Here is a 12,734-nt window from a genome sequence, read left to right as displayed (position 1 = left end):
TTCCCTATTTTTTAAATGCTTGTTATTTTTCATTGTTATAAACAACACTGTGACAAACCCCTTTTACACCGATCTTTTTGAATGTCCCTGGTTGTTTCCTTAGGATACGTTTCAAAAGGTGGATGTGCTGGGCCAAAGGGTAAGGTCCTTTTAAGGATTTCATTATACTCTTACAAACCAAATGCAGAAAGATGACACTAAAGGTGCCTCACCCTCCCTCAGGGTGGGTGTGTCCATCTCCACACACACCCTCACCGAGTATTTGGAGGTCTGCTTCAACTCTGTCACTACCCAGTGCTCTGTCTGAACCAAAACCCAGGCTTCAGTTGCCACTGCTAGCTTGAAAATATGCTTTAATGTGAATTGCGTGCCTCATGTATTTTAAAAATTTAGCTCTATGGTCTTGCCCGAAGTGATCTCATCCAGTCTCATGGCTTTAAATCCCATCTGTGTGCTAGTGGCTCTCAAGTTTATACCTCTGACTCTGATCTTTCTTCTGAACTCAAGTCTTGAGTCGACTGGAGCTCTCTAATTGGATTTCTCATCAGGCATTTCAAATTAAACATGCCCTAGACGGAGTACTCCTGCCATCTTCTCCTCCGTCTCCCAGGTCTTTCCTCATGGTTCCCCAGCTCAGTCAACTACCCTTCCCCCAGCCACTCGAGGCAGAAAGCTGAGCACTGTCCTGTTTTCCTTTCTTTTCCTCACCCAACACCCACTCCATTAGGAAAACCTGTCTATTCCCCTCCAACATGTATTTCATATCTGCACGTTTCTCCCCGTCTCTACTGCCACCACTCTGGTCCCAGCTCAGCCGTCCCACCTGGACTCCTGCCAAGCCTCCGGCAGCAGCTAGAGTGAACTCTCTCGCTCAAGATCCTTCAGGCGCTGGCTGTGCACGTCCCTTATCATGGCTAAGCTGGCCCTGCATCATCCGACCCTGGCCTTTCCTTCAGCTTTGCTTCATGCCTCTCGCCCTCATAGCTCTCACCACGCTGCAGCCACACTGACCTTCTCTGTGACTGTCCTAAGTGAGCCACGCTAGCTCTCACCCACAGTCTTCTCTCTGCATGCTATTTCCTCTGCTTACCCCTCTTCTCTCCCAGCCAAGCTCCAGCCCCCAACTTTGCATGGCTTCTCCCCGCTTTCCTCCTCTATCCTGAAACCCATCCTCTTGGGGAGGCTTTCTCTAGTCAGTCGACCTAAAGATGATGTCTTTTACTGTTCTCTGGTCACTGGACTCCATTTCCTTTCTTCTTAGTTCCTACAGAGTTTGTGATTTAAAAATTTTTTATTTGTCTACTGTCTGTTTCATCCACTATCATCCACCAATGGACAAGTTCCCAGAGGGCTGGAATAAGATGTCTTATTACTTGATTGCCTCGTTCCCTGTGTTCCCGGGGCCTGGCCCAGGACCAGTTAGTTCAAATCTTCTTTAGATGGATGGAGGGACTGTAAGCTCCTTGGCAACAATAGTGCCAGCTTCAGTCACTGTCCTTGGGCATCACGTGTCCTATTTGGAGCAGTCGCTCAATAGACATGTGGATATATATTGAGTGAATGAATGTTCCTGACTATTTCAGCTGGTAACTAAACCCCAAATGCTGTAATCTTGATATTCTTACTTTTATCTCTCTCTTGGGATCTTTCCTTTCCCCCAAAAACCTTCCTCTTTACCTGGTTGTATGCAGATTTGGTGCTGCCTTGGACCTCTGGGCTTACATATAAAGCAGTGCCAACCATCCCAGTCAAATGACCTGCATGGAAGAAGGCAGAGGGAAGGATTTCCAATAACAGGACTTAGAGATAAGGCCAATTTTTAACAAAACAAAACAAAAAAAGTTTCTTAAGAGACATGGTCTGTTAATTGTTTACACTATTCACAGGAAGAAGCAGCATGCATTTCACCAAGCTATTAACCCTAAATCGTGGATGGCCACACACTTTGTTCCACACAGGATGGCTTTGCTGTGGTAAAGGGGCAGTGCCAGGCAGGAAGACCCCAGATGGCCCAGGTCATGAGGCAACCTCCTATTACCACCTGGGGTCAAAGTATAACTGCCTACCCAGAGGAGTAAATTATTCTAATTGAAGGTCTAATTTCTTAGACTTCTGAAGAACAATCTATATAGTGAAAAGGGAAAAAAATTAAAGCATTTTCATAATTTTGTTAATTTAATGAATAAATTTAATTATAATGAATAATTATAATTTGCTTTAGAATAAAATCTTTACAAATGAAAAAAAGGTTTCACTTTGAGAAATTTTATTCTGTACTGCATATTTAAAATTTTCCTGGACTTCCCTGGTGGTCCAGTGGTTAAGACTCTGCACTTCCACTGCAGGGGGCACGGGTTTCAACCCCGGTCGGGGAACTAAGATCCCCACATGCTGCACGGTGCGCTCCCCGCCAAAAAAATAATAATCAAATGAAATTTTCCTAAGAGGGTAGATCTTATGCTAAGTGTTCTTATCACAAAATTAATAATAATAGTAATAATAAATAAGAGGGCAGGAAGAAACTTGGAGGTGATGGATATGTTTATGGCATAGATTGTGGTGATGCTTTCTTAGGTGTGTATGTACCTCTAAACTCCTCAGGTTGTATACATTACATATGTAAAGTTTTTGTATGTTAAAAAAAGATAAAAGAGAAAAAAAGAAATTTTGTGGATTGCTTGTTACACACAAATTAAATATACAGTCTTCTGGATTTACCTGAAGGGTCTGATTTAATCAAGTGATCTCCTGATGTATCATCTTGTTTGCCGTCAGCCTAAAAATTCAAGTAAGCCAAATAACAAATTAAAATGTTATATTATTTCACAGGAATGGATTATCATTTCTAAATGAAGACTGACTGAAAAATATTACACGGAAACCAGAATAACTATAATAATGCTTTTTTGAGCTTTAAATTTTTTTTAGTTTAGTTAGCCTACTAATGCAGGTCTCACTGGAAAACCCAGTGAGATCAAGGAGAAGGGCAATTCACTGTAGAACTCCTTCGTGGCAGAACCCCCTGAAAACTTACCTAAACTAATTTATTTTCATATTTCAAATGCCAAAACAGAATCTATTTACTGGGAAAAGTAAAGGTATATTAATAACAACGAACTCACTTTCTAACTCTTCTAATTTTTCCACTGGGTCAATTTTTACTCTTCTTTCCTAGAGGCTGGTCACCAAATCTGTTCCGCTGTCACTGCTAATACCTCTTAGGCAGCCTCCCTTCTTCCACTACATCTGTGACAGCATTCCTCTAAATCACTATTTTTCTGACATCTCTCCACAGATTCCTATCACGAGCACTGCCATCAATAACAGGAGCTCTAATACTCGTAGAGCCAGGCAATGTTCCAGGGCTTTACCTATATTCTTATTTTATGCTGGTGACAACTTTGAAGCTGGTACTTGTATTAGGCACATTTTATGGAAAGAATACTAAGAGGTTAAGTAACCTGCCCAAGGATTCTAGCCCAGGGAAGTGGGCCTCCAGAGCCTGTGCTCTTATCTACCTCCCTACTATTACAGCCTACAGATATCAAGTTACATTTGTTAGTTTGGGGATCAAATCCCCATAGAGCCCTTCCTTGGTCTTAGCACTCTTCAAATTCCCCAGTGTTCTGGTCAGGACCATGTCCTTACTGTCCCCCTTCCATTACCTCCCTCTCTGCTCCTTCTAACCTCACCTTCTACTTTAACCCCTGAGGTTTTTCTCACCATTAATCCAAATCCTAGTTTCTTTTTTTGACCACCCTTATAATTAACTGCATTTACCACAGATTTTGGTGCCTAATCTCTGGCTTATGATGTTAAGTAAAACTCTTCCCCCAGCACTCAAGGCCTGACACCTCCAAGAATCCCCAACCTTCAAGCATCTTCTCTCACTGCTCCCCTACACCTCATAGTTTCAACCAACCAGACAACATGCTGGCCTTCAACAATCATGTCTGCTTACCCCAGGGCCTTTGCTTATGCTGTTCTTTCTCTCGGGAAGCCCCTACCCTGCTGTCACCAAGCCCTGTCCTCAATCTCAGCCTATTGGACTCCCACCCATCCTTTAAGGCTCATCTGAAATGCTGTTTTCTTTATACAGCCCTCCTTGATCCTCGTAACCATATGCAAAATTTCTCCTGTTTTTAAGTCTTATATGACTATTTCTCTCACTTCACATTATATTAGCTTTGTATGTTTAACATACAAACATACAAACTCAACAGTGTTGTGAAGAAGAGCATTAATACCTTCTGATTTATGTTGTCTAGAACTCATTCTTCTGATGTTTTACCGTTTTTGAGCCTTATTTCCTTAAGCTAACTAAAAGCCCATCGGGTGTAAAGCATCTAGCCCAGTGCCTGGCATGGTAGACCAAAACGTTTCATAAAGTATTTCATGCCTTTGACCTAAATATCACCCACCAACTAGTAATTTTATGTCTCTCAAGTGGAACGCACTCACGAAAACGTATTCACAATTTCAAAGCCTGCAGGATCGTTTGCAGCTGCCCCTTCAGACTTGTATACTTTCCTGGGGATTACACAGCAGAGTTCAGGGAACTCATAGTCATGAGAATGTTAGAAGACAGGATAATTAAGGCACATGGGTCCATTTTCAGGCACACTTGAATCAAAAAAATACTCACAGCAAAGGCTAGATGGTCTGTCGCTAAACCAAAATCACCTATTTTTACATGGTCATCAGAATCCAAAAAAATGTTGACAGGCTTCAAATCTCGGTGAATCATTCCCTGATGGAAAAGAGCAAAGAAACCAACAATTTTTTCCCAAACATAACTTATATCATACCTGTTTCCTCATTTGAAAGGCCAACCTAGTGATGAAAATTGGATGAGGTCTTCTCCCGCAGACCATGCTAGTCCAGGCTGTCTGACCTCCGCAATGTCTCCCAAACGTCCTGCCAATGACCTTGCCACCCTCTCCCAATCTACCTGCTGGTGGTCCTTATCAGGTCCAATCCAAACGGTTCCCTTTGGCATCCAAGACCCCTGTCTATCAGGTTCACAATGATCTTTCTCTCTACTGCATCACAAAACCCTTGCTCTGGTCAGGGAGATACACACAATTTTCATTCCCTCTTCTACTCATTTCTTCAGGCTACCTGCCCTGCCCAGGCTTTTCTCCACTCATTGGAATTGTACCAATATTTACAAGTGCCAACTCATTCATGAAGACTTCCACAGTAATTCTAATAATTCAACTTTGCATTCCCAGCATACCAGGTAAGTGCTCAATGATTACTCGTTACACGAACACTACTTTCTCCCCTTCCTAATAGCATCCTCATCATGCTTACTGTTTCCAGTACTATAATACAGGAAATAAACGTAATAAAAACACTTGATGGTGTGATCTCTCTTACTGTTACATGAAGGTAAATTTCGGCTCCCTCAAAAAAACAGGAAGTCCCTCTCAAGTATGGGGTTTGTCATACACTTGTGCCTTTCTCTATTTCTAGGTTTGGCAGTGTTAGACACCCAACAAATGGTTGGCAGGTACTGAGCAGATTAGATGGCAAGAAAGACAGCGCACGGAGCACGGTTCTAGGACCCCGGGACGCTAGCACAGTAATAGAGTTCTAATGACCTTCATTAGAGCTCATTTTTATGTCCAACCTTGCAAATTCCACTTCCACCAAATCATTTATAAACTAGACATCTGTAAATTATAGTCCTGGCTTTTTACTAAATATGGTACAGTATAAATAATTTAAGGTTAAAGAAAATTGAGGCAAAGGAAAAAACGTATTTACACTAACACATTAGACAATCCCATTTTTAAAATGTAAGCAGTGTTTCATCTTGAAGCTAGGTCCATTAGCATTTACATCATGATGACAATTTCTAGCTTTACAGTGACTTTTATACATGCGGCAAACTATGTTAGTCTCATCTCTACCCTTGCTAGATGACTTTCTAATTTTCCCATGTTCCTAGGAAAGGTAGCACTAAGTCAGAATCACATATCTTGACAGGTATTAATCACACTCTCACTTTATCTAAACCACTCAAGGAATCATCCTCATGTTCTATACATGTTCACTTATTTCCACCTAACCCGGAGGCTGGCAAACTTTTTCTGTAAAGGACCAGACAGTAAATCTTTTAGGCTTTATGGGCCACACAGTCTCTGCCACAACCACTCAACTCCACAGTGCAGCACAAGAACAGCCACAGGCAACACATAAACTGGTATGGCCCTGTTCCAGTACAATGTTATTTATGGACACATTTGAATTTCATAGAATTTTCAGGTATCATGAAATATTACCCTTCTTTCAATTTTTTACAACCATTTAAAAATGTAAGGGCCAGTCTTAGCTCACAGGCTGAACAGAAGCAGGTAGGGAGTTAGATTTGACCCATGGGCTATAGTTTGCTGACCCCTCTTCTATCCTTCAATGCTTTCTTTGAACTTTGATGCTTTATACTATTTTCTCGTCTTTTGATATGTTCTATTTCCTATAAAAATAGATTATTTCAACATACCCATAATTTTCCCTCTATTTTAGGTTTTCTCAAATCTCCCAATATTTGATTTTGTTATAAGTTTTATGTAAACGTAAGTTTTTCAGATATAAAATATTGCAAAGCTTACTTTTTCATGGATATAAGCCAATCCATCCAGAATCTCTCGGAAAAGCCTCCAGAGCCTGACGGTGTCTCGATATAGTCCCTGGTCAATTGTGTCACGTAAAGTGCTCTTTTCACAGTACTCCATCTATGGACAAGAACAAACCAGGCAGGATTTGATGATATAGAGTTTCAATTAAGGAGGACAATGGCAATTAATGTAATCCCCCATTTAAAAATGTGTACCATGGATTTTAAATACTTATGGAAAAGGCTTATTTTTTTTAATTAAAAAAAGAAACCAACAGTATTAAAAAAAATTGGGAAGAAATATGCATAATCTTAGCACTCCAACAAAATCATTTTTATTTTTTATATTATTGTTCATTAAAAAAATAAGACTTTAAAATCCTTGTCACATATAATATGAAAACACTTAGAATTAAGTAAAAGTGTATTTTTTGTTTTACAAGATTGTTTCCAAACCCAAATTTCCAAGAAGGGCTAATTAATAATCCAATGATGTCATTAGCCTTTCTCATTTGCATGTTAAATTAATGACAATGACCTTCAAGTCTAGAGCAAAACATTGTAAATATCAAAACATTTAAGAAAAGGCCCTATCAAACATTTAAGAAAGGGCTCTATCTCATCCTTCTTAAGTGTATTAATCTATCAGAAAACAATGCAATATCATTTAAACCTTAGAGCAACATGCAGCATTTGATTTATGAAACTAGCCTATGTTTCAAACCAGTGCCACAGTTGAGATTTCTCATGAAGAAGGACTTTCTTGTTTTCAAAGAGAGGAACATGTCATTTTAAATGAGAGGAATATCCTCTCATGCTCAGAATAACATCTACAAACTCTGACTCATCCTCCAGGCCTCCCACACCAAGATCCTACCACACCTCACGTACCTCTGCTAGGTATTTCTGTCTCACTGTAACTGTTTACGGCATAATGGCATGTAGTAGATACTCAACAGTTAGCGGTTTGGGGGACGAATGCTTTATCATGTGTGTAAGTGGTTTATGTTTAGGGAAAACCTAAAACCCGCTGTAACCCCAGGAAAGCAACCACCTAACTAGACTCTTTTGAAACGTTACACTTGTCTGAGGGCTCCTTCTTGGGCATAGTACTGTATCTCACATTTAAAGACCTGCTTCCTTGCACATGTGACTGAAAACACTAATAATGACTCACGGTCCTGTTCACTTGGGCCAGAGGCAAGTTTTCCGCTTTGGTCTGTGGCTGTCCCTCTGCTGGCTGAGCTCACCACTGTCCAGAATGCACCCCTCGGAAGTGTGAGCAGGACAAAGCCTATAAGCTTCCCTTTAATAATGCCCCACTAGAACTGGTTCTCCTGTCCCTCAGGGGTTCCAGGACAAGCCACTTTCCTAAAACCAGGTGGGTGTTTCTTCTGTACACACGAGGATGTATGTGCCTCGTACCTTGCTTGTCCAGATTTAACTTGTTAGACAAAGTAGAGTTTCTGTACATGCACAGTCTAGCGCTTATGGAACTCAGGTGGGTTCTAATTACTTCACACATGTTATTTTGTGTATTCTTCACAAGCCATTGAGGTAACTGCTACTGTTTAATTTATAGGTGGGGAACCTGGGACACAGAATGCTGAAGAACCGTGCCTGAGCTCACAAAGCTGTGACCGGTGGATCCAGGATGTAAACTTACACAGCCTAAGTTAAGTCCAGAGCTGGAACCACTGCCCTGTGCCATCTCCTGCTACGGTACAGGAGAGCATGGGTTCAAGGCAGGGGGAAAGGGCCTCCATGCTATAATTCTCTCTGGCCAATTAATCTTTGGCAGTGCGATGAGCCCTCTTTGCTCGCTCTCTTGCTCTCATCTCCCAAAACCTACCCACCAGCATAGTACTGGGAGTTGCCGTGTCACTGAGCTGCATGCCAGGGCCTTACCTGGATGTAGAGGTAGTGCACAGCCTCAGTGGTTGCCGGTGGCTCACTTTCATGGCAACTGTTCTTTCCATTGCAATCTTCATCCTAACCCAAGAGGAACACACGAGAGCTCAAAATGAGGCTGAAATGAAACAAGATCACCACCACCAAGTCTTTTGTTCCTGCCCCTACCACATAGATAGCTATCCTGCTGCCTTAGAGGGAAGGTGAGTGAGCAGAACAACAACTACTGTCCTTTAGATGCTTACAGCATTTAAAAGGCAATTTTGCCAATACCAGAATGTAATGCACAGTTTACAGGTCTGTTACTGTACAGAACAAAGATGGGGACAATAGGAAACAGGCGGGTATTAAAGGTAATCCACAGAAAGGCTCTAAGTCAATTCCTTCTCACCACTTGCTATCTTTCTATGGATAAGAAGGGTAGAATGTACACAGGCTAATATTTTAAGACTTCAGTTTTATTGGAATGCCTACCTTTGATGGTAGGCTTACTTTGGAAACAGAAGATGAGAAATCCATCTTTAGCTAAAACAATTTAAATGTGATCACATTACCAGACGGCACACTGCCCTCGGCTACAGCACTGAAGAACCACCACCCAGCCGACACTTAGGGTGACCGATCCTCTACACTACTTTTCCACATGGTTAGTCTGCCAGTCCCCTACAGCTGTTCTTCTAACTCATGTCCCTTAAAAGAAAATTCTTTCTTCTTCTAATAGACATATTTAAATACTCCCTCCTACCCCCAAGTATGGGAAAGCATTAGGTAGCATTTGACTGTTTCTGATTTGCATTTTTTGTGTGGAAACATTTTTTCAACATTTTATCTTTATTGAAGGAAAAAAACTGCTCTGTAAACAAATTCTACTATTTTTTTTTTTTTTTTGGCGACACTGTGTAGCTTGTGGGATCTTAGTTCCCCGATCAGGGATTGAACCCAGGCCATCCGTAGTGAAACCTCGGAGCCCTAACCACTGGACAGCCAGGGAATTCCAATTCTACTCTTGAATCATTTATTTATTCTGGGGATTATCTGTACAAGATTGTTAATCTCTTAGAGGCTTCTACCCATTAATTAGAATGCTCATGGGATATCTCCCTTAATTGAGAAAAACCAGAATTGTAAATTTGGTGCCCCCATAATGATTGTATGCATAACTAATGCTAAAACCAAAGCAGTTAGACTACTTGTGCTATTATTCCTTAAACTTCCTCAGGGGTTAAGGGGATTTTAATAGAAAAGGGAAGTACTTTTAAAAAATGCTGGGACTTCCCTGGTAATCCAATGGTTAAGACTCCGTGTTTCCACTGCAGGGGGCACAGATTCGATCCCTGGTTGGGGAACTAAGATCCTGCATACTGCTCGGCACAGCCAAAAAAAAAAGTGCTGGCTAAAGCATTCAAACCTCATTCAAACCAATTTAACTGCTTATCTAAGACAGTCTATGTGTAGACTTTTTTTTTTTTTTTTTTTTGGCGGTACACGGGCCTCTCACTGTTGTGGCCTCTCCCGTTGCGGAGCACAGGCTCCGGACGCGCCAGGTCCAGTGGCCATGGCTCATGGGCCCAGCCGCTCCGCGGCACGTGGGATCCTCCCGGACCGGGGCACGAACCCGTGTCCCCTGCATCTGCAGGTGGACTCTCAACCACTGCGCCACCAGGGAAGCCCTAGACTTCTTCTTATCTGCTATGAGTGCACCCTGCTTGTAATTATATTTTTATGCCTGGTAGTAAAGTCACTGCATCCAATCCCCAGCTGCAGAAGGTTTCTCTAGCAATAACTGACAGCCCTGGAAATTATAAAGCTTCACACCAACTCCAAGCCATCACCACTGAGGGGCTCTGCTGGCCTGGATGCAGGAATATACAGAATTGAGTGGGGTCCAAGGCTTAGAGCAGCGTTTCTCAAATCTTTCAGACCATGTTGTATTTTATATTACACCTAATACATATACTCATAAGAGACAAGTTCTACGAACAGAGTTTACCTTTACTAGTGTGACACATTTTGGTATCTTTACTCTTCTCTACAGCATTAAAAATAAAATGAAAAAAATAAATTATAAAAATAAAATAAAATGAAGCTGGTTGTAACCCTTGAAACTGATTTCATAACCCATTACAGGATCATAACCCACAGTGTTAAAACACTGTTCCAGAGGGTGGTTTATGAGAGTAAGTCATCAAGATTAATTGATGTGAGAGAGACCTACATAACTCCACAATTAGGCTGTTTAGTTACTCAATTAATTTGCATTCAACCCTCATCCCCAACCACATAATGTTTCCTAAAATCCTCTAGGAAGTGGTTTTCACTAAAAGCAAAATAAAACAAAAAAAAACCAGTATGTCAATTTATTCTTCTCTTTTTATTATGTGGATAAATTAAGACCTATAAGTAACCCTATGAGTAGCTTACTTTAAAAAATCATGTTTTAAAATCGACAGTTTCTATATCTGCATATCAGATTAAGGCTTTACTATTTTACCTGAGGTTTATAACATCAAACATTTGCTTATGTACCCATCCCATGAAGAATAAAATGGTGTAACTTCTATTTATATATTTACCTGATTCTGACTTTTACTGTTCTCATCTTCATTGTCAAAGATGATATCACTGTCAGAATCTGAAGCAGGTCTTAAAAAGAGAAATAGAGAAAGACTAAAGAAACCAAATTCCCTGTTACAATTCAATAGCTCAGAGTTATGATAAACTGTATCCAAATGGATACAATGAAATAAAACATGAATGTAAATGACCAGGGTGGATTCTGAGATGTGTTAAACTTTATTAACATCTTTTTAATTAATTAATTAATTAATTTAAAGCTGTGTTGGGTCTTCGTTTCTGTGCGAGGGCTTTCTCTAGTTGTGGCAAGCCGGGGCCACTCTGCATCGCGGTGCGCGGGCCTCTCACTATTGTGGCCTCTCTTGTTGCGGAGCACAGGCTCCAGACGCGCAGGCTCAGTAATTGTGGCTCACGGGCCCAGCCGCTCCGTGGCATGTGGGGTCTTCTTGGACCAGGGCTCGAACCCGTGTCCCCTGCCTTGGCAAGCAGATTCTCAACCACTGCGCCACCAGGGAAGCCCTGAGATGCGTTAAACTTTAAACTTTATTTTAGGATCATAATTACTGGTTTGGTAACCCTTTTTAGAACTGCAGTAGGTCCTATGTCAAGACTCCAAATTAGTTCCTTTATGCTCCACAGAGTCGGAAGCCCTTACCTAAAAAGAATGCTCTTTTAAAAATCCTATTAAATGTATTAAGAGGAGGGACTGGAAGAAGTTTCTATTTTTCCTTCCTCCAGGGCTTGGATTTTGGAGATCTCTTGAAGGTATTAGAGGGGAAAAACCCTTGGACTGAATTTGGTTACTCTCTAAAACTGAGTTGCATATACATGTATTTCATCATGGTCCACAGGACTGGATTTCTAACCAAGTCCCTCCCCTTCCCCGGCCTGGGCTTGGCGGGGATGAGCCAGCAGCGCCCGGGAACTCTTACAGGAAGGACTGTGAGAAGACGCCGTTGTGCTCCTCGTCGTCATCCTCGTCGCTGCTGGAGTCCGGGCCGGCGGCGGGGAAGCGGGCGCTGCCCGAGCGCTCAGCCGATGTGCTCCACTCCACCGAGCTGCTGAGGATGGGCGGCGGCGCGGCCGCCTCCACGCTGCCCGGGCCGTCCGTGTCGCTGTCACCGATGGGCAGTCGGGGCAAGGCTCGCCCATCCAGGGCCTGGGGTCCCGCCTCTGGGGGCGGCGTCGCGGGGCCCGCCGGCCGCTCGTGCCTCTCGATCCAGGCGTTGTAGTAGCGCACGATGTTCTCGTGGTGCAGGCGCGACAGCAGCGTCACCTCGCCCTTGATCCTGCGGAAGTGCCTGCTGGCCGGGTTGATGGGGATGCGCTTCACCGCGTAGCAGCAGCCGTCCAGCTTGTTCTGCACCTGCCGCACGAAGGAGAAAGGAGAGGGGTCCGGCAGGTCAGCCACTCCAAACCCTGTACCGACTGGCATCCCTACCGTGTCAGCCCATCCCCTCCCAAGGAGAACCCCGAGTTCTGAGTCAGAACCCACAGCTACAGTCGAGGACCACGTGTCTGAAGTTCTTAAGCTGAAGAAAGTCGTGACTGCCAAAAACAGAAAACATATCACCCCAAGCTAAATGTATAGAGCCTGCTAAGAGACTCTGGGGAAAACATAATCTCC

General features: G+C 42.5%; 1 protein-coding gene across 1 annotated transcript in view; it reads right to left on the bottom strand.

Annotated features, from left to right (window-relative positions):
- EIF2AK4 (eukaryotic translation initiation factor 2 alpha kinase 4) overlaps positions 1 to 12,734 on the bottom strand; it is a 113,916-nt gene that overhangs the window by 42,350 nt on the left and 58,832 nt on the right. Inside the window, exons 12-18 of the mRNA XM_065873047.1 lie at positions 12,040 to 12,473; positions 11,107 to 11,176; positions 8,531 to 8,614; positions 6,618 to 6,740; positions 4,646 to 4,750; positions 2,719 to 2,776; positions 1,678 to 1,757 (exon numbers count right to left, since the gene is read on the bottom strand). Coding sequence (XP_065729119.1) covers positions 1,678 to 1,757; positions 2,719 to 2,776; positions 4,646 to 4,750; positions 6,618 to 6,740; positions 8,531 to 8,614; positions 11,107 to 11,176; positions 12,040 to 12,473 — 954 coding nt within the window. The remainder of the gene's footprint in view (positions 1 to 1,677; positions 1,758 to 2,718; positions 2,777 to 4,645; positions 4,751 to 6,617; positions 6,741 to 8,530; positions 8,615 to 11,106; positions 11,177 to 12,039; positions 12,474 to 12,734) is intronic.

This window comes from Phocoena phocoena, chromosome 2, assembly GCF_963924675.1.
Source record: "Phocoena phocoena chromosome 2, mPhoPho1.1, whole genome shotgun sequence".
Lineage (NCBI taxonomy): Eukaryota > Metazoa > Chordata > Mammalia > Artiodactyla > Phocoenidae > Phocoena > Phocoena phocoena.
This window is presented reverse-complemented; position numbering and strand designations above follow the sequence as displayed.